Raw genomic sequence first — 22,295 nt, forward strand, 5'->3', positions numbered from 1 at the left:
CAATCAACACAGCTCCGGATTAGCCCGCACTGACGGGCGGCTGGCCGTCCCATCCTGGGAACAAATGCTGTGCCCTTCCCACACTGTCGCCCGTCAGCACCTTTCACATACAGCATTGTACAAATGCAGAACGTCGCCATCCCCATCACACTTCTCCCCACTGTTCCAGCTACCCCTTGACAGCAGGGTTTTTTTTATCCCCTATCCCCACAGCAAATGTGGCCCGCGGCTCGTCAGAGTAGGACAGAAAAAGTCTGAGTCGGCTAGTTGCCTCAGCTTTCTTGTCGATGCAGAAATAACTGACAGAAAGAGCGAGATAGAGGAGGAGGGAGAGAAAGGTGGTTGGGGCTGAGGGGTTATACAAACGGGACAAACAAATAAGGGATCCAAGCGTAAACCGGGCTGTCACAACACGTTGTCTGGCTAATTGAATTGTTCCTGGCAGTGCTGAGAGAGCGCAGACCATTTTAAGTTTAGCTTTATTGAATTATTAAATCAGGGGGGGAAAAAGAGGATGTTAACATTTAAGGGAACATTCTCCAGGCTTGTACCCCGAGTGAAGAGGGAGCGGCATCGTGATTCTCTGGCTGTATGCAGTCTAACAAGACTTGAAACAAGATTACTTGTGAAAATTGTATTAGTTTGTACTGCGTCAGCATAGATCGCCATGTCTGCGTTACCTAAACCCAGCCTGGCTGCAGTAATGACTTCTTTTGTGTCGAGGTACATTTGAGCTGTTTGTGTTTTGCTCAGACTGAGCGTATATTGGTAATGAATAATTGAAGAGTCGGGCATGAGTACGTGGATCGTTATTAGAGCGCACGTACGAGTTGATGAATGTTTAAGCGTGCACTGGGAGGGGGGAGGGCTGGAATTTGGATTTGATGCCGTGTCAAACAAATCTGGCGTCTGGGATGGAGGGGACAATGTCTGGCTGCTCTCGCTTTCGTCTGCGTCTGCTGTCGCGCGTTTCCATTGCGTACTAGTATGTAATTCACAAAGTATATGTATCAAGGTCAAGGGTGCATTGCAAAGATCATTGCTAGCACTGGCGGGGCCTTCAGCAGCAGCAGACGTCTCTTGGACGCCCTTGCCCCGTCTCATCTGCAGTGCCTCCCCCCAGCACCACTGCATTATGTTGCATTTGCATCGTATTGCCTCTGCATTGCCTCTGCAAGACTGGCCCCCTTTTCATTCTCTCATCTCCCCTTGCCCTTTTTATGTCTCCTTTTCTTTCCCTCCAACCCCTCACCATCATTAACATCATCATCACTGTCTCCAGCGTCGGGGTAGTGCCTGTCTGCAGAGACTTGGCAGTGAGTTGCTCTGCATACAGGCCGGGTATTGCTGGGAATAAGCAGCAAACTTCAGAAAGATTACGGCAGGAAAAAAGGGGGGAAAACAAAAAGGACAAGGTCTGGGTGGGGGTACATCAGAGGAAGGAAATCCCTGGCTGGAGGATTCCAGCTCAGCGCTTTCTCCCTGACACCTCTCTCCTCCTCCCTCCATTTTTCTGCATCATTTTCCCTTCCCTCCCATCTTTTCCTTATTCCCGCTGGTGCGTCTCTTTGCTGCGTGCTTGGATAGGTGCCTCTGCATTGATCTGCGCATTTGGGACAAGGAACGAGGAACGAGGGTTATCCCTGCTGTTGACGCAATGCACTGCCACTAAGCCAACCCCTCCCTTTTGATCATACACTTAACGTGTGTGTGTGTGTGTGTGTGTGTGTGTGTGTGTGTGTGTGTGTGTGTGTGTGTGTGTGTGTGTGTGTGTGTGTGTGTGTGACACTGTTAGAACTGCTGTCGCCATCGACCTCGTATTTAATTGAAGATAGTAAAATGTTGACACAGACAATTTACTGCATGTTGAATTTGATGCCTGCAGCATGTTGAAACAAAATTGGGGTAGTGCAGAAAAAGGACAGGAAAAGTTGTCCAGTGCTAAAAAACATAGACACTGGTAGAACATCACACCTGAAGCTGAATCCTAATGCAAGTGGGAATAAAGGGAGCGACTCTGCGAGGCTTTCAGGGAAGTGGATCACCGCTCAGTGGACGTCTGCATGGGCCAGTGATTTCACTGTTTGAGAAGATTTCTCAGTGTCAAACTGCAGAAAACGAGTTGATGTGCCAAATTTCTTTGACATGATCGTGAAAAACAGCCACCGTCTCTGTTCCAGGGCTCGTTTAGGACGTACTGAGGCGGAGTGGAAAACTATCTTGTGGTCACAATTTGAAATTCATTCACTGACCAACACCACTGATTCTGAACAATATGTAAATATAGTTTCTGGAACGACATGTGCGTCCATCGTTTGATAAAACAGACATCTTGATGCTACCAGATCTCGTTTTGTGGCGCCATCCAATAAATAAACAGATTATTTATTTCTACGTAATAAATAACTCTTACTTATTAAGTATATTTCTGTAATAAATAAGCAAAATGCGGTCTGGCATATTTGAAGTAATGCTGAACCCCGTACTACACAATTCTACACAACACAAGGATACACGCTCCAGGCCTGTCACTCCTTCACATTTTTCAGTCATGTGACCGGCGTGATACACCTGCAGGATCTTGAAACGCCGTTCCAACACACCGACTGTGATCTTATCATCTCGTTTCAAGCCCCAAATACTTGTAAAGGAAAAACAGAGATATCCTGAAAGACTGAAGCTCTTGGACACTTGTATGCTGTGTGTAGCTGCAGTACTACAGAAAAAATCCTTTCTGCAGCGCCACTTTGGCAAGGTCTTTCTGTCTCCTTTATACTGCTGCTCGGATTAAAGTTTAAAAAAGTAACGAGTTTTATTTCAGCTTGATGTGCTGCAGCGCTGCCGCTCTGGAGGCGAAGGATGAGATATTTTTTGTTGGTGAAGCAAAGGTGAGAGTTAATCAGCTGGTTAGTTTCAGGGTGGCTAGAGTTCTGGCGCAGTAGTGTTGAGTCGGTAATGTGTCGGCCAGGTTAACACAGTATGTAATGGCGTTGATCTAAGTTTGAAATCACTCTCCATCGACAGCCTGAGTTGCTATGGAGATTTAGGAGCAGGTGGACTGGTGCAATTTAGCGTGACAGGGTTAGAAAAGTGGATCAACATGCAGGCTTTACTTTAGGCTTTGCTGGAGTGGAGCGTCCCAAACAAACTGCAGATCATTACAAGCTCTCCTCTAACGATCTGAGAAACATGGAGGAATATTTTAATATGACAAGTAGCTACATATGTTTCTTTTTTATATACATGTTAAACAGTATTTTGCATGCATTTGTTCTAGATATGTCCATGGTACTAATGAAGTGGGGTTTTTAGAGCAAACGGGTGCTGGGTGCTGGTGCCTCCACCCTAGGGGCCTAGCACTGATATACAGGGTCTCTCACTCTGTCTCTGTGTCTCAGACAACTCCTGAGCTCAACAGGGAGCCTGCTGTTCTGCCGGGCCGTTATTAAAGGGCTGTTTGTATTGCCTGCTGTTTTTTTCATTAGCAGGAATCTTATATCATCGCCTCTGAATATTGCATGAGGTTCGGGGAGGCTTGGTTGTCGTGACACCGCCATAATATTTCACAACAATCAAAGATGGATGAGCCTATTCTTCTAGGTAAATAGAGGGAGGCCTGGCACCAATGAGGAGGAACCCAGAGATGGTGACGGTGACACTGACGTGCTATAAAGTGGGGTGGGGGTGGGTGGGGAGCTTGGAAGAGGAAGGGACCAGAAAAAATGCTAGAAGAGTGATTGAGTCCATAAAAATACACTGTAAGACAAATGGAGCAGGCAGAGATGAGGGAGCAAGGTAAATGAGGGGGAAAGAGGGAGGGAGAGGACAAGAGAGGGAGACAGTAAGAAAAGACAAGACGTGAGAAGGCGGAGGATTAAAAAAATGAGAGTGATGGAGCTATTAGACGTTGAGAGAAAGAGTTAGAGTTGGAGAGACGGAGACCGACGCTGGCCCAGTAATTGAAAAGGCAGCGGGACTGATTTACAGAGGAAGCTTAGCTGGGTTTGGTGGGATGGTGCTGGTGGAGAGCTCGCTGCATTGCAGAGTCCAGGACACAAGAACAGCCGAACCCCCCCTCACTCTTTGCTCCGGCACCTCTGTAGTCGTCATTAGTGCAGCACGGTGAAAATGACCCTCAAAGGCCCATAATAAGCAGTGAGGCTGCAATAGCATCATTTTACTCTCTTTCCTTTTTACCATGAATACAGCAAAAGGAAGTGAAATAAGTAAAGACGGCTCTAAAGGCAAAACATAAAACACAGCTGGGGAAGGTCCTTGTGTTGCTGCAGGTAACGTCTCCACACAAAACACAAGTTTCCAAGTGATTAGCGTGTTCGCGTGTGTGTACGTACACAGCGTGAGCGCGAGGGGTAAAGATCAAACCGCTCTGAAAGGTCGTGCCTGCCTTTCTTTATTACAGTCCTCGTGGCTTTGTGCCGTTCACTCTGGAGACAGGTGGGCCTTTAAAACGTTGCCACCTTTCCAGCCACCACAAAGGCAAATATGCTTGTTTAGGTCGATATAGCAAAGTCCGAAGCACGTTACGCTGGTGCAAATGGACCTGTGTTACTGTGTGTGTGCGCGTGTGTACTTGTTTAAATGTCTTTGTGAGGACTGTACTCGTGGAATTTTGAGGCTCAAAATGTGGTTTCAGGGAAGGCCTGATTAAGATGTGAAAACGTGTGTGTGTGTGTGTGTGTGTGTGTGTGTGTGTGTGTGTGTGTGTGTAGGGGTACTTATAGAAAGTACTAGAAGCTTTCTCATGTTGATTGCACGTCTCCATCAGCTCCGCTCATCCACTTCCTTGACTTGCTACTACAGCTGGACGTTACACCAACCAGCAGAGCTCCATGCCCTGCCCTCCAACACACACTAGGGTTGCCAACCGTCCCTTAAAATACGGAATCGTCCCGTATTTAGAAACAAAAGTACACGTCCCGTATTGAGCTAATAAGGGACGCACTTTGTCCCGTAATACAGTGAGAATCAAAAGTAGTCTATAACTTTTAATGGAATTAACGCTTTGTTTGAAAACATAATTCCCAGCCCCTCTCCTGCTTTGTGACCAATGAGCTGACAGCACACTTACGAGTATGACAATTCAGATTACCACTCATCTCATTGGTCGAGGAAAGGTCGCTTACGGAGAAAATACCGGAAGACAACAGATGACCACAACAAGAAGCATGGCCAACAGGGAAACAAACGCCGACACTGCGGTGCAAGTCTCGGACGACAGTACACCTAAAGCTGGGCAGACACTGTGCGATTTTTTTCAGTCACGTTATTCAGCTCCTGCTCAAACTGCACGATTGACTCGCAGGGGTTAGAAGTTGGTAGGTCACGATGCAGGTCTCACACTATACGGCCCGATGCTCTGATGCGACCTGAGTGCTCACACTGTGCGTCCATAACATGAAGGTTATAACAGAAAATCTGTCGCGCTCTCTGTCTTTCACTCACACAGACACACCACCACCATCAACTTTGCTAAATTGCTAATGAAAAACATGATCAGGCAGCTGTGATTGAGCAGCAATGTAAATCCAACTATTTTCACGGTTGTTGTGGTCGTGATAATTTTGTGATGCCACATCGAAAAGGCTCGGATGAGCTTTCCAAAGTTCTACAAGTGCCTCCATCACTTGTGTCCAGATCACACGCTGCACAGCCGTGCTGCTCCATCTTTTACACCAACGTTTACGTGTTTGCGCGTGAGCAGTGTGAGCGGCTGTGGTGAGACCCTCACGAGCGATTGATGATCGGGAGCTGGTCGTGAGGTGTTAATCACTTCTCGTTACCCCACGTATACTACACGATGCACGATGAAGGCCAAAATCGGTCCGATCACTCAAAAATCGGCTCAAAATGGGCCTAAAACCGCACAGTGTAAGCCCAGCATTAGAGCAGCAATGTTTGTTCCCCTCAGAGAAAGGGAAGAATGGGAAAAGGAAAACACCTGGCTGGAAAAAGTTAATATGGGCATGTGCAGTGAATATCAGCTCTATGTGGCCAGAAGTGTGATAATATAATTTATTTTGTGTAATAAACAACTGCAAGGATAGATGATTACAACAAATAGATGACTAATACATAAAAGTAATACATAGATGAATAATGATGATGAGTTATGATGCGTAATCATGGGAACAAGCGGGTTTACAAACAGGAGCAGCTGATTAGCTTTAGAAAAGCTGAAATAATACCTCAGCTGAAGCCAATTGTACTAAATGCACTAAATGTGCACTGTTACAAGAATGTTTTTCTTTCTATTGTTTTCTATTATTTTAAGTTAAGCAGGACAGAGTGCTTTTAAAGAAAGATTTACTTATATTCTCAAAAGTTAAGCATGACAGGCTTCTGTTTAAGAAAGAGACCTGTTTTACTGTGTTAATGTTGTCATTTTGAGCTAAAAATAAATGGCTAAATGATCATTTGTTTCACATGTGTTCATATCACAAAGAATAGAATATGCATCTGCTTAAATCAACTTCAAGTCAAATGGTTAAAAAAATAATTTCACACACAAAAAAAGAGCTAGAAAATTCACCACACTGGGAAGGGTGAAGACAACTGGGTCGCCCGGCCCTGGCCACGAGGTGTCCCTTATTTATTTTTCAGGGAGTTGGCAACCCTAACACACACACACACACACACACACACACACACACACACACACACACACACTACTAAATACAGGATACACACTCATCCTGTATGTCATAGGTCTGTCTTAAAAGCATGCCCGTTCTTTCCAGCAGCATTGATACTTGATATCCGTGCCCGGTCAGTCCCTCTCACTTTACCGCCTCTGCAGTGAGCTGCTTCATTTACACGTGAAATATTGATGTTCTTAATTTAACCCCCGGGGTGCTCAGGTGTCCCTTCCTCTCCCAAAGAGCCGGGGGAGAGGCCTTTTCCAGAGAACCTGCAGCCTCCACACTGAAACCACACCCCTGTTCTTCTGGGATTGGTTGAGAGGATGTGCTTGCTTTTTCTTCATTGGTTGGTTAGTGCTTACAGGCAAACAAGCCAGTGTGGCTGTTTGTTGTCAGTCTGCTAGCGTTTAAGTGTTGATTGATGCTGGGGGGGGAACAGGCACCTGCAGGCACACCTTTACAGCTTACAGTCACCAAGCTACTGGCTCCAAGACTGTGTTACTTCCTAGTATTCACTATTTTTAAGAAAATAAATCTATTATACACTCACCAACCACTTCATTGGGTACGCCTTGCTACTATCATTCAACAGAGATTTTGGGCCATACTGACATGGTAGTATCACAGTTGCTGCAGATTTGTCAGCTGCACATCCAGGATGTGACTTTCCCTTTCCACCACGTCCCAAAGGTGCTGTGTTGGATTGAGAGCTGGTGACTGTGTAGGCCATTAGGCCCAGTCGGTGATGAGGGGCTCCAAAGTGTGCCAAGAAAAGATCCCCCACACATTACACCCCCAGCAGTAGCCCAAACCGTTCCATGTTAGTAAACAACATGAAAGCAGGGTGGCTCTGCTCTTTCATGTTGTTGACACTAAACTCTGATCGCTGCATCTAAATGTCGCAGCAAAAATTGAGACCACGGTTTTCCGTAGAGGCACCTGGTGCGGTCTTCTGCTGCCGTAGCCTGTCTGCTTCAATATTTGCTGTGTTGTGCGTTCAGATGTGCCCTTCTGCTCATCTAAGGAGTGGTTATTCCTGTTACAGGAATGGCCTGTCTGGCCATTATCCTCTGACATCAGGCTGATTAAACCAGGTTAACAGGAGCCTGGATTTTTTTTCTGGGCATCAAACTGTAGAGCTCATGTTAGAAGCAGCAGTTATCTGGCTGTATGTTTTTGGCACAAAGAGTCTCCTTAAAGCAGACACAGTAACATAGTTTCAAAATTAGATTTATTTATTTATTAATTCCAGGAGAAAATTATTAGTTTCTCCAAGAACAGTAACTAACTAGACGAAGTTAAATAATACAATATATTTTAAATGTACTAAATGTAACAAAATAGCTCTAATTATAAATATTACACAAAACTGAATATCTATGTATATCTATGTGTGTGTGTATATATATACACATATATATACACACACATATACATGTGTATATAGTTGGAATTGATAATAGTAGCAAACAGGAGCTCCACATCCAAGGATGTCATGTTGAAATAAAAAGACTACGGCTCAGTTAAAGAAAAAAAAAATTTTGTAACAGAAGTGAGACTAATGCTAAAGTTTTAATGTTATAGCAGCAGGATGACTTTCACAAAAGCGCATTGTTTTCATTATTTTATCCCACCATTCATGATTTTATTGGTCTGTGGGCTTCATGAAGACCTCTTTTATCTTCCTTTCAAAGTAAAATCACAGATGGAGCATCAGACTAACCGAGGTACGGTCCCAGCTGTCAATCAGCTGAGCAGCAGTTGCTATTAGCTCATCTGATACTGCAGGGAGGGGCAAAGCAGGAAAGCCGAGTTTATGTCTTCTTCCAAATAAAACATCATGACTGTAATTAGATAGGCTTCCCAGTTCCTGGCAGTAGTCGGGTGGCGCTGTTTCTTGTTACCCACCCTTTCCTTTTTTATCTGATTAACGTGTGCAAGGCAAGTCCACAGAAGCTAAATACCACCTAATTTAGACCAGATCAGCAGAGATAATGATGACGTGAGGTATGCAGAGAGTATTCTGTGTTTTGTCTTTTGAAAGCAGATTCCAACCCCTCTGTGTTTTTTCTTCAACGTATATGTCTAAGGCAAGTCTTCACATCAAGCTCGAGCTTGCCAGACATGCATGCTGGTGGGAGGAGAGCGGCCACATCTTTTCCTCTTTCCAAACACGGTGACGTTACAGTCCAAATATAGTAAAACAGTTTAGGTCTGGCTTTACTTTCAGACCTTTAGGTAGCACTGAGGCATGGCAGAGCTTGCTCCCTGTTACGTTGCCTCTGTCCGTGCGTGTTGTGTAAAAAGCTGTGGCCCGGTTTGCCTTACTAGGACAAGCCAACATGGAGTCGTTGGCAGAAAGCAGGAGGGTTTATTCAAACTCCCACTTGCCTTTTCAAAAACCCCCAACATCCCAGTTACAGCATGCTCCTGTTGCCTAGCAACCAGCTGGGTCTCGAGAGGGAAGAGGCGTCACGGATGTGTATGTATATCCACGGCTGAGCGGGAAAGCAAACACATCCTGCTGCCTCTCCCTCCCCTGCGAGCGCTCGCTCTCCGTAAACCTCACCGCCATGTAAAGGAGTATCACACACCACCCGGTCCTTCTCAGCACCACCCAAAGACACGGCACATGGAGAGGATGATCAGAATTATTTATTGTTGACACATTTGTCTACTCGGTAAACAACATACAGACTCATTATGCTGTCTTTATAGATCATTTTCACAATCAAGCATAAGAAAAATGACATAAGACACGATAAAGTTCATGGTCTTTTATTTGAAAAAAAGAAATAAAGACTAGCATGTACAACTTGGAATGAATGTAAACTGAACTCAGAAGAACATCTGCAAAGACCGGTGTGCCGACACTCCTAACAGCATGCGCTGCGAACACAGTACACCCCTCACTATGCTCACGTCTGAGTCGAGAAACAGAAGAAGAAAAGTGAAGGCCAGTGATTCTCTCTTGCAAGAAAAGAGGACAGACACTGCATCTCAGCGAGAAAAAAGAAAGATAAGAAAAAAGAAATGAGAAAGCTCACCGTAAGACTCTTTAAGTCCCCCCTCCTTTCAAAGGGCGGGACGCACAACTACTAAGATGGCCGTCCAAATAACATAACAAAAACAAAAGAACATGCCAAACATTTGAAAATGTTTTTTGTACATTGTGGGGTTTTGTTTTTTCCACTTTTTATCTAGCATACATTAAGTCCCGTTCCACTTTAACGCTTGAGTTAGAACCTGTTATATTCTCTCATCTTAACAGTACAGAGTTCCTTCTCCAAATACAAAAAACTGTACCAAACCAACAAGAGGACAGCTCATAGTGGAATCAGCACGCTCTGGTAGCCCGGAGGAGGGGCGGAGGTGAGGGAGGGGTCGGAGGGTTAGGTTAGTGCTCCGGTCTCAAGCTGCATGCATGAAGAACAGAAAACAGAGAGAAAGAAGAGATGGCCAGCCCAGACTTTACCACTAGCAAATGGAACTGGAAGGAGTTCACCAAATGCTGCTGCTTTAGTCTGAAGGGAGTTACAGGGTTTGTCGTTATTATTTTTACTTGTTAAGTACTGATGCTAAACTGATCTCCGGGGGGGAGGGGACAGGATCACTAACCATTTTCATGCAGATATTTTTTGTATGTTTTTATATTTTTCCTGTGTGGACAGAAGGATATTTTATTTCAACATTCAATTATTTTCTATACAGAAACAGTATGAATAAATGAACATTTTTTCCAAGAGGTAAGTAAAACATTTTGATTTTTTTTTTTTTTATCCTTTTTTTGTTTGTTTTTCTTCTAAGAGGGGGCAGGACGGGGCAGGCAAGCTTCACTTTGCAGTCATCATCTGTACAAACTCTGCAAACAGAGAGAGAGGGGACAAGAGACAATGAGGACATTGGGTGTGCGGCTTTGGCACAGCCAGTAAGAGCAGTCACCTGCTAAATTGTTCAATGCTTTATTAATTTTTTAATCAACTTGAGCAGGTTCAGAACACACATACTAATTAGTGTCCCCTTTCCAAACAGCTTCCGTGTTCATCTCATTAAACCCGTTTGATTAAAAAGCTCGAGCGTTGTGCTTACAGCTGGGGAGAAATGTGATGGTGAAATTGACAAGAGTGAACAAATAAAAGGAGGTTTTCGTGTATCCGGTCGGAGTGTAGAAGTAGGGCACTTTGCAGCCAGGACTTATGGACTGTTCATAATATATCAACAGCCTTCTAGAAAATGAGCGCAGTCTCTCGTGTAATGTGCCAGGGGACCAACAGTGGGAGGAAGGGAGGACGAGGGAGAAAGAGTGAAAAGGCTCCTGGCGCACTGATGATAATTCAGGAGGATGGCTTTCTCCTATCTCTGTTTCAGCAGGCTCCATCTATACCCCCCATCTAATAACTAATATAATGTGCGGCTGGCTTGTCTTGCGGTCGCCCTCAGAGAAATACAGTTTGGCAAATGAAGCGCTCCGTTCTCCCTGTTTAATAAAAGCTCGCACCCTGGCCTAGAAACTAAAGCTATTTGTGTAGCGTGACATTTTAGCATGCACTTTCCTTCGCGCTCGTCACAGTCTTTTACCTTCGTAGTTGACCTGTCCGTCTCCGTCGATGTCTGCTTCTCTGATCATCTCGTCCACCTCCTCGTCCGTTAGCTTCTCTCCCAGGTTCGTCATGACGTGACGCAGCTCTGCGGCGCTAATGTAGCCATTTCCGTCCTAGAAACGGAGCACGGGAACAATCGCATCAAGCGGTAAAACAAATACCCTGCAGGCTGACAACTGCTCAGGTAAAAATGGAGTAAGTAAGTAAGGAGAAGGTGTTACGCAAGCAGGAAGTAAACGAACAGACGACTTTTCTTTGCATCAGGTCTATTTTCTGTCACATACAGGCTACTGTTACAACGGGAGATGCTCGTCTTCAATTCTTGGATCTTCATGTCAAAGAAATAGGATATTCCCAATATGGTCATCTCAAAAAAGTTTGACCCACCTGCTGTTCAAACTCTGTTTAGGAAGGGCAGCCAATCAGAAGAAGGCTGACATAAAGGAGGAAGAAAGGCAGCTTGTTCCACACAGAGGAGAAACTGAGGGGCTTCACAACGGCCAAGAACGAGACAACTAAGGATTATTGTGTGGATTGTCTAACGCTACTGTAGTAGAGTCCAAAATAAAAACCACTGAGCTGGAAATGAATAGAATAGCTCTGCTTTAATTGAACATTAGCCTGGCCTGCTGTAATAAATTTACATTATCATGCAACTTAATAACCAAGAGGTTAAGGCGCATACCACATGCATCCAAATGCCATTTAGTCCCTGCGTTACCAAAGCATTTGCTGCATTTCTTCCCCCTCTAAAACTAATCTTAAAAAGGCAAAGAAAACAAAAAGCTCTCCCTGCTCTGAATTATCGGGCTTATTTGTTATTATGTGTAAAGTGCTTTGGGGTCCTTAGGGACCAAGTAAAGCGCTATACAAATACAGGCCATTTACCATTTATTTAACAATCCGTCGACCTCTTGTTCCACCAAAACCAAAACTTCAGCTTGGAAAGCACGGACGCTGTGCTGTAATTCCTTAATGATGCTCTTAAAAGCTTATTTACCTTGTCGAATACCCGGAAAGCCTCGCGGATCTCCTCCTCGCTGTCTGTGTCCTTCATTTTTCTGGCCATCATGGTCAGGAACTCTGGGAAGTCAATGGTTCCATTACCTGCAATGGGTGATCAACGGGGCGCGTTTAATCAGCAAAAAACTGCAATTACGTAAAAGCAAACACTGATAAGTAGACATAATACAACGCAGCATTTAGCTGATGAAAAGCACAAAAATACTCATTTATGTCCTTCTGCTGCTGCTGTGTATTACAGAAACATTTATATTAGCATTTAGGCCACGTCTGCTCTTCAAAGATGTTTTTGACAGTGAAGCTTGAGGCTGAACAGTTCAAAAATAATTTATCATACACCTTTACTGCTGTGCTAAACATATCTACTGAAGGCTGGGAGGAGGAGGAGGAGGAGGAGGAGGAGGGGGGTATGTGTGAGGGTGACTCTGTGTATGTATGTGCTTCCTTTTCTTCCTTAGGGGAAGCCCTTGGAAAATGTTGCGTATGTTATAAGCAACGCAGCAGGATTGCAGTGAGGGGACCCATGGGCAGTCATCCATAATGCAGACATTTAGTGTACTGTGCAGCTTTGCCTTCAAGGAGCCTGCATGTATCGAAAGATCTCTTGTGGCCCCACAGTCACAAACTGAGGCTGGAGGGAGAACGAGAAAAGGTCTGGATGCTCCGTCCCTCCTATCCATCTTTGTTGCTCCTGTTCCCTGTAAAATATCTACTATTTTGTTTGCAGAAAAAGTGCAATATCTGGCACACGTGAACCAGCGATGGCTTTCCAGATGGTGCTAATGGTAGCTGCTATGCTAGTGACACATGCATGTGTGTGCAAATCGATCAATATCCATGTAGGTGTTGTCAAGACAGGATTACCAAAGGATCAGACATTCCTGACAGTGCAAGGCTCTATGGGGAGCTTAGTGGCTCACCAATAACACCATAAGAAGGAGGCTGGGAAAGCTGGTGGGGGACGTAACAGATCTCCAGATCTATTACAAGATCTGAAGAATCAGTAAGAACTATGGGAAATGTATTTTCATTAACAAGTGACAAAAAATACCCAGAAATTTATGAGGGAATTGAAATGAAGGTCAGGGACACCAAGGGCAAAGTAACCATGAGGATTAGCCCTGGGGTGGGATTGTGGGCAGATTAACCAATGGCAGAGCATGCCTTAGAGGGAGAGCTAAAGAGTGAACAAGAGGATGGACGTGTATATCAAAAAAGGAATGTCGTAATGTGATGGGGCAGATGGCGATCTCATGGCCTGCGGTAGCAGTCTAAGGACCTGTTATCTAACACAGAGACATCAAGCAGCACCGAAGGGAAAACACATGCTGCCACTGGGGGGTTGGGAGAGATGGATATTGGGGGGGGGACCACAATCCAAGGGGGAAAATAACAAGAGAGGTAGCCCTTGAGCGATATCTGTACAGCTGCACCTCAGGCCAGCTGCAACAGCAAATGAGGAAGAACGGTAGAAGCAGATGGATGAAGATAGGGAGGAAGGCAGATGGGAAGAGGAAGAGAAAAGGGTGGTAAGATAAAGAGAGAGAAAAAAAGAGAGGGAGGGAGTGAGTGGGTGGCAGAGAGGGAGCTGGAGATGAGGGAGATGTGAAGAGGAGAGAATGTAAGGAGTGAACCGAGTGGGAGATGGTGCGATTACACATAAGAGGTGCTGACGCAAACTATAGAAGGCTGAGGCATCTCGACACTTGTGTGTGGTCATTGGATTTTCCTGCATCATAAAGCCAGCGTCCATCCCAGAGCCGGGAAGGAAGGGTCGGGTTGTGTAATGATGACGAGTGATGTGCTGCAGCTAAAGCTTGTATTTTAATTCATAATTACGCTTGTTTTTTATCCTGTCTTAAACATGATGTGATCTTCTTTTAGGCTGAGGAATATAATAGCTCCCGGGTGTTTTACAGCATGTGTGGTTATGCTTTCGTGCTCAACTCTGTGCGGTGGCGAATTAAAAACCAGCATTTCTATCTGATACCACACCGACACAGTGCCGTCTCTAGCTAAAGCCTTCCATCCTGTCTCCATTTGTTGTAATTCTTTACCCCAGCCTCCTTGTTTGGTAAATAAAGCTGATTTTCAATGGGCCAGCTGACATCCCATGGCTGCTGATGTGGGTACTGGATGTGCAAAGCGCAGAGAGGCCTTATGTAACCACTTTTATTTTCCATTACTAGCTTCACTGCTGTCTGACCTAGATTGCATCAGCCAAGGGAGGCAGAGGCAGAACAAGGGGATGTTAGTGTGTGTGTGTGTGTGTGTGTGTGTGTGTGTGTGTGTGTGTGTGTGTGTGTGTGTGTGTGTGTGTGTGTGTGTGTTCGTTCTTGGGTGTAAGAGAAGGGGAGGGCATCAAGGGTTGTGGGAGGACGTTTCAATAAAGGGGCAGCCAAGCTGCGACGCAATTGATTTCTCCTGATCAATGTGCTCCCATTTACGAAATCCTATAAGCTGACAGAGCAGCACTGAGGTAAAGGCCCCACTGAAAGCTAACATCCTGTGCAGCTCAAGGACGGCCAACTTTTGAGCTACTAGCCAACAACTTGGATTCCTGTCCTCTAACTCAGTTTGCTGTCTCACTATGTCTGTTTCACACTGCAGCGCAGGGACGGATGCACAGGAGAAGAGAATTATGTCAGCCGACGGTGGTTCAACATGGGCTCGGTAACGCTGAGCCTTCGACACACAGCACTCACCAGCACTGAACACTCCTCGTGCACATCCATATGCGTGACACTGACAACTGTGATGGAGCTGAACGCACGGTGACTAAACTGCTGACACAGAGAGGATACGTCATCTAAAGATAAGGCTGGCCGGACAGTTGGCTTGGACAGTTGGTTGACAGTTGGCAGAAAAGGGAGGGACGTGGGCAACAGCACCGCTGATGTGTTTCGAGAAAGGGCCATAATGGATGGTCGAACTAATCCCTCGTCCATTTGTAACAGAGGTTTTATCGCTAAAGTCACGCAATGAAATGTTAACTAGAAATTAAAGTCCCACCCACCCCATTAGACCATCCAATCAAATTAACAGACAAATCTCCAAACAGTTAGTCCTCTTTTCCCTAGCTGGGACCACATCCTCATTTAGGTTTGATAGTGTTTCTAGTACAGAATGGCAGATGGCGTGAACATGAATTGAGGCTGCAGTCTGGGGACTGGATGCAGATCCCCATGTACTGACAAGAAGTGAATGAATTGAAAAACAGAGGGTGGGTGTGTGGGTGGGCCACCAAAACAACAACGAACAGCGTGCAGCGTGGGGGTGGGGTCCACATATAGACAGAACCAGAAGGGGTCTGCATGGAGGTGAAGTCCCACTCCTGAAAATCAGTTAAATTATGTCCAACTGTATTTAGGCAAATGAGTCGCAGTTGTGTAATTTTTGCTGCTTCTCTGTTGGGAATGACAGCTGCCGGTCATTTTGTTGATTAAAAGTGGGGCCGTTACAGGAAAGGATCATATTAACCCAAATGTTCAAACCCATCTCCCTGGTTTAGAACGTAAGTCTTGTTTTTGTAGCCTGGACGCACCGTACCACAAATAACATCCACGTGCATCCCTCATTCTAGTCGCCTATATTGTTTTTGGATTTGGAAAACGTTATTGTTCAATTATCACATCAAACACAAACTCTTCACCTTATGGCACAAAGACGGGGTTAAAAAAATGTTCTCAATAAAAGTGATAATCGTCAACATAAAGTTAGGGTAGTACTTTTTCAACCAATCAAGAAAACTTCACTGCCTTATATGGCACCTAGGCATGTACTGAACTGACAAATCATAATTGTAATGAGTAACTTTACACAGTTTTGTTAGTCTAATGCCAAGAAATGAAGCGTGAGTATACTGACCATCAGCATCCACCTCGTTGATCATGTCCTGCAGCTCAGCCTCTGTGGGGTTCTGGCCCAGCGACCTCATGACGGTGCCGAGCTCTTTGGTGGTGATGGTGCCGTCACCATCCTTGTCAAATAAGGAGAAAGCCTCCTTGAACTCTGTGGGGGTTGGAGGTGAGAGCGCCAGTTAGATTGCTGTTGCTGTGCAGTTAGAGAATAGGTTGTGTTGGGACGCTGCGGTCAGGTCTAGAAAGGTCAACTGATTCTCAACTAACCTGCAAAGCTAATGCACACGTGTGCCGAGCTCTGACTGCACAAAGAAGTCTTATAAGACTCAGAAGACTGGAAGTGGGAAAAAGCCAGCGTGTCTGTTTTTATCTTTTGAACAAGCAGGCTTCTTAACTACAGGCCATAAAAACCCATCCAGAGATTGAAAATAGGCAATAGTGAGCATCAGCCTTGAGGCTTAACACAAGCTAATTAGCCACAGAGGGGCTTTGAGTGAGAAGAAACTGTGCAGCTTTCACTTTTTTCCCATCATTTATTATTAAGAATATCAAGGTGCCTCAGTGATTGAGACTGTTCCTAAGCTTGGCTTTAAAACCGTCTATGTGCTGCACGGGTTTCAGCCTTGACTTATGATTGCTGCAAATAGTTCTTCCCCTTATGTCCTGTTCATTTTGAAATGATAATGATCTGCTGAGGGAGGGCGGGTGCCGAATCTTTCAATGTTCTTTCACTTCATGTTCCCTATAAGCAACATGGAAACTGCCAGAACAGCTAATGGGAGACATTTCCTTACTCAGTTCTGGAACTTTACAGCATGTAAGTGATCCACTAGTACACAGGGGACATCGCACCAAGAGAAAAGGGGAAGTAGGGAAAACCTGCTTGTTCTTACCTGCAATCTGCTCCTCTGTTAGCTGGTCAGCCTGTGTGGTTGGGGGGGGGGGGGGGGGGGGGGGGGGGGAATGGATTGTTATTGTCACAAACAAACAAGTCTTAGTCACAGGGCAAAGATTGCAAATCCCAAGTAGTTTTGTCATTACATTCCTCATCATCCCCACCGTGCAACCACCACACAGCTAAACACTGGCCACAGTGTTCTGGGGTTGGCTGGCTTCAGCTAGGAGCTCCTGTTGGGGCTGCCAAAACCTACCCACAACAATACTCCAAATGGGTTTCCTTATATTTCTTATCAAAATAGTGTTTTGTTCTCTCATATAATAGTTAACTGCCAATTACATGGCAGTAAGTCTCAAATGTAATGCTATAAAATTGACGCTAAAAGCTAGTAATCAGGTTTTGCTCACAGTGAGAGCGGAGGCTTACCGTCATACCGTCAAGGTTGTATTTGTAAGACTGGCACAGAGCTAACACATAAAAGCACTACATGAAGGTGATGTATGAAATGTAATTTCCAGCCGAAGAGTGGCTCCCTAAGACTGACGTCCTCGTGTATAAAAGTAGGCTACACCATAGCAGTGCTCACAAGGAGGACTGCTGGGTAACAAGATACTGCAATAAATTTGATTAAGTGCTGCCTCCAGACCAGGAGTCAAAGTTTAGGCGGGGTTGTTTCAGGACATATCAGTGCCGGCGTGTTTTCCATAACCGTAGTAACAAGAATAATGGCCTGGCGGGTTGGCCCGGCTTGGTTGCCCTCCCAGCCCTGCTCGCTGTGCCAGCTGGAGCTGTCTTAATAGCTCAGAGTGACTCACACATACTTTAAATGGCTTGAAACCGAGCATCCACCACCAGGCCTTTTACATAGATTTATTAAGCTTGTTTGTAAAAAGAGCCAGCGATTTCAAACAAACACCTTCAGCTGTAAAAGTGTGAATACAAAGCTACTGGTGCAGATAACTCCCACCGGTACACTCCAATCTCTGCCTTATAAAACATGATTTTGGGTTTTTTATTAGTATTGTTAACAGAACGCTCTGACATCATTGTGCTTGGCAGCAAGGAAGGAACACACACAGACAAACATGGAAGAGTAAGCTAGGGCGCACACATACACAGAGTCCCTTTTAATAGCATTCTTCCTCAACACCAATACTTTCCACCCCCATGTTTCCTGTGAATTAGTCAGAGTAGCCGGTTATGCCTCAAAGCGAATTCCTGCAGCCCATCAGTGTGTTTATGTGTTTGCACATGTAATTTTGCATTGGGTACAGACAAACACGCCCTCCAGGTCGTACCTATACGCCGTAGCTATGGCGATTTGACCCTTGTGAAGTTCACATTTGGGAGTGAGAGTATCTTGTTTTTCTCAGTTAAACCAGTAAATCAAATTTGCTTCATACATTTGCTCTGACTGGATACGATTTAGCAGATCACCACACAATGTGCTGCCAGATGACCTTTAACTTTTCACCAAAGAAAGAAGCCTCACGGCTTGAGCAGTAGCAGCAGGCTGGGGATGGATCGATTCAGTCAGCAAGGGGTTCACGAAGAACCTCGCGAGCACTCGTACAATTAGCTGACCTGACTCAATAACCTGCTCTGAACACGTTTCTTTCTTTCTTTCTGCTTTTTTCCTCCCTGCCTCTGCCCTCCTCCTGTCTCCACTTCCATCTGATGGAATAGGAAATGTCAAGAGACAAAAGCAACCTCCCCGACGCTGACGTGCCACTTGGGTCGACCGATATTCTCAGTCTCATCTTTGTATTTGAGTTCTGCTGCTGCTCTCTTCCTCTTTACATTTTTCGTCCCTTATTAACCCCTGTGTGAATTTCTCACTGTGTTCATGACTCCACCTTCCAGTCCTCCCTTAGTCACCCTCTTTGTCAAGCTGTGTTGCTTGTGCTGTCTCTTGCTGTCTCTCTAAGCGGACAGGGTGTGGGCACTGGTGACTCAGTACTATGGAACCTCTCCTGGCTTAGGCCCAAGCTGTCGGGGCCTTATGGTGCCGCAGCACCACTGGGCTCACTACTGACCCATCTCTTCCTGTCCTTCCTCCTCTCCCTGGCACTTGTACCTCTGCCAATATTTCCTCCTTCAGACCTTTTCTCCTCTGTGTGTCCCTTCTTCTCTCTCCATATGTGGCATACTGTTGAGAGGAAACTCCCAATGATTCACCATCCTCACTGTCTTATGGACAGCCATGTTTGCTGCCAGGCTTCCGGTGTTAAAAATGGCTTGTTTGGGGATGGGGTGTGCTCTGCTGGCAATAATTCACTGGCACGAGTGGGTCAACCACTCCCACTGTTGCCTGGGCAGTCAGCCCTAGCTATGCACTCCAAACAGGACTGCGGGAGGCAGGAGACAGTTCCCTGGGCCAGCGTAAAATAGCTTTTAGCTCTCACTTCCTTCCATATCAGGCTTGTACAAACACTGCATTCGCCTATGTTCATACTTGATTTAATTAGATAGGGGATGCAAAATAGCGCAAGAGAACACCATCAACTATCATCTTCTTCTTTAACAGCCTGTTATCAATGTTTAATGTGCATTTTTTTTTCTCTGCTGCTGCTCATCTGTCACCGAGGTGCCCTAACAATTCCTGAGCTAGCATCTCTGCATTCACCAAGTGAAAGGTGCAGAACCAGCTGTCAGTCTGACAGATGGGTATGACACACACACACACACACACACACACACACACACACGGTCCTGTTCTATAGTAGCACTGAGCTCCACAGCGCATTTAACACCTCTTCTCTTTGAGGCTGGACAAAAAAAAGAAGAGAAAAAGAACAGCGAGGCCTCAGGGCCGAGCTGTGTCTAATGGGAGTGAGGATGGTGTAAACAACACCAGGCTCCCAACATCCTGCAATGGGGGCGCCCGTTCACCATATGGCTGGTGGTGGCAGGTGACCGGGTACTCCATTGTACTTCATTGCCGCCACACACTGGGAACACGGGACCTGGCTAGGTGTTGTCGGCAAGCGTATAAATTATTCACTGCACTGGATAGGATGTCAACTGAGTTACTAAACATGCATCAGCAAGCAAGCGCGTAACAGGAACAGGATAGGGCCTTAGCCCGGTCCCGCTACATATTCGATACGTCCACCTCAACGGGGGAGTCTGTTTCCACTTCAGCGCATGTATTGATGCAGACAAGGGGGCTTACGGCCGTGGATTAAACTTTTCAGAGCGGCTGATGCAAGGGGACAACTATTCCCCTTTACACTCCAATTACTGCACTGCGCTGCAACATGAAACTGCATCACAGCTTGTTACCATATATGGGGTATTTGATTGCAGCAAAGGGGCTGGAGGAGGTCTACAGCTTCTTGACCTCCTTGAGCCATTAATGAGCTATCAAGCCCGATAATCAATGGATTAAGCTCGAAGGCCTCTTTTCCACATCCAGATCATTTCCACTTGTTAACTTCTCCTCACAGCCAGCAGAGAGGCTCTGCCTCGTTAGCTGGTTGCAGATGTCAAGAGTGTGTGTGGCTTCAGGGATCTGGTGAAAATTGTTAGTTGCCCCCCCCTCACAGAATTCAGGTTACTGCATTCTGTAGTGCAAGCCTGCCACTTCCCATAATTCGCAACATCTGGTTTTGGAAAAAGTCGACTGAACTCTCCAGCTGCTGATGCCTTTTTTTCTTTTTTTTTTTTTGCGGTGACCAAGCGCCACAAAGAGCTTCTTGGACAACTCACACAGGCACCACATTTGCATAACATCGAGAAAAATTTGCAAAGAGCCAAGCAAATCAGCCACCATAACACAAATAGATAACCCCGCTTACGATAAACCACCAGTAAAGGCTGCATGCATTAAAGGTGGAATTGCGTCTATTAGTGGTTGTTTACAGGCCGGGATGACACGTATAATGTAGCCATAACCTCGCAATTACATAAATATGGTCAGTTTCCGTTGCGGAACACTGACGAGATACAACAACCGTTCCCCATCATGACACGGCTCGGCTCGACCAACAAGGTGGTGCAACCTAAAAAAAAAGAAAGAAAGAAAGAAAAATGGAGGGAGGGAGAAGCAAACGCAGCCGGTTCGTTTTCCTTCTAATTACCAGTGCTGCGTTCACGTTGCGAAATTTACCGCGCTTCTCTGTTCAAACACGCTTCTCCCGGCTGGGGAAACAGCGCTTTATGGCTCGGCTACGTTTCTCCGAACGATAGGTGTGCTTCTCGGTAAGGTGTGCTCCTCAGGCGGATTGTAAAAACGCACCCTAACTCACCCGTGGCTCCAGAATTATGCCGTAATAACCCAGAATAGCTTGCTAGTTACACCGTTAAACTAGTCCAAGAATTAATTCGATATGCACCGTGCAGCCGTGAAGCGGCTACTTGACCCCATATAGCCGAATAGCCAATAATGCTGTGTGAATTGCGCAGTTATGAAGCATAAAGCAAACCCATTTGGAAGTGGACAGTATTTCCATTTAGAAAGTCACTAAAACGGACAGACAAAACACATAATAGTGTACTTCATATTGCCCCATGCACTAGCTTAAAAAATGCGCCTGGCGGGCGTTTTCCGCCTCCTCCGCGCATACCGGATAGCTGATAAGAGGAATCAATGACTAAACAGTTAACATACACGTATGGTAGGTTTGCGCTTCTAATAAGCAGGCTTTCCCTACGTTTAAAACACATTTCCCTACTAAACGGAATGAATGACAATACATACCATGTTGGATGGGTTGTGTGCTTGTTGGTCTGTGGAGGCAGACTAGGAGTGTAGTCGTTCCTTAGATGGAGTTCCACTGGCGGGTTAGGAGTGAGTGTATTGGCCGTGGTTAGAATGGGGATTGCCTCGTGTATCCCTCCGCCACACTAGCACTGATCACTCACTTCCTTATTTTCAATTCAGGGCTGTTGCAGCAGCAACAGCGACGCGGGCCTCCAGCAGTGGACACGTCAATCACTGGGGCCAAAACGCCTGCAGTACATGGAGAGAGCGTCCCTGCACTCGTGTCAAACTACACAACTTGGGATGTGGCAGACATGCAGTTATTTTACACATTATTCTACGTTTTGTGTTGTTGTTTTTCTTTTTGATGCAGACAAACACCGCTGCCCATGTTGTTGAAATTCTGAGCCTGCTAGTAAACATGATCTGAATAAATATTTCTAGATGTTACTTTTTATTCACTTGGATGTTTGCTGACTAATGCAGACTAATATTGCTTATAGATTTACATGGTTAGTTCCCCTTGGGAGCTTTTAGGCAATAACTGAA

The 22,295-nt window shown here is 45.5% G+C and overlaps 1 protein-coding gene across 1 annotated transcript; it reads right to left on the reverse strand.

Annotated features, from left to right (window-relative positions):
* Positions 1-9,421: 9,421 nt before the first annotated feature.
* LOC308397373 (calmodulin-1) lies at positions 9,422-21,872 on the reverse strand. The gene is made up of 6 exons (XM_080883229.1): positions 21,744-21,872; positions 17,037-17,067; positions 16,151-16,294; positions 12,261-12,367; positions 11,238-11,373; positions 9,422-10,521 (listed from the first exon to the last, which is right to left on the reverse strand). Exons 1-6 carry the CDS (start codon positions 21,744-21,746, stop codon positions 10,493-10,495), a joined length of 450 nt encoding a protein of 149 aa, XP_080739355.1. The 5' UTR covers positions 21,747-21,872; the 3' UTR covers positions 9,422-10,492.
* Positions 21,873-22,295: the final 423 nt, after the last annotated feature.

The sequence above is a fragment of the Rhamphochromis sp. 'chilingali' genome, assembly GCF_963969265.1.
Source record: "Rhamphochromis sp. 'chilingali' genome assembly, chromosome: 5".
In the NCBI taxonomy this organism is placed as follows: domain Eukaryota; kingdom Metazoa; phylum Chordata; class Actinopteri; order Cichliformes; family Cichlidae; genus Rhamphochromis; species Rhamphochromis sp. 'chilingali'.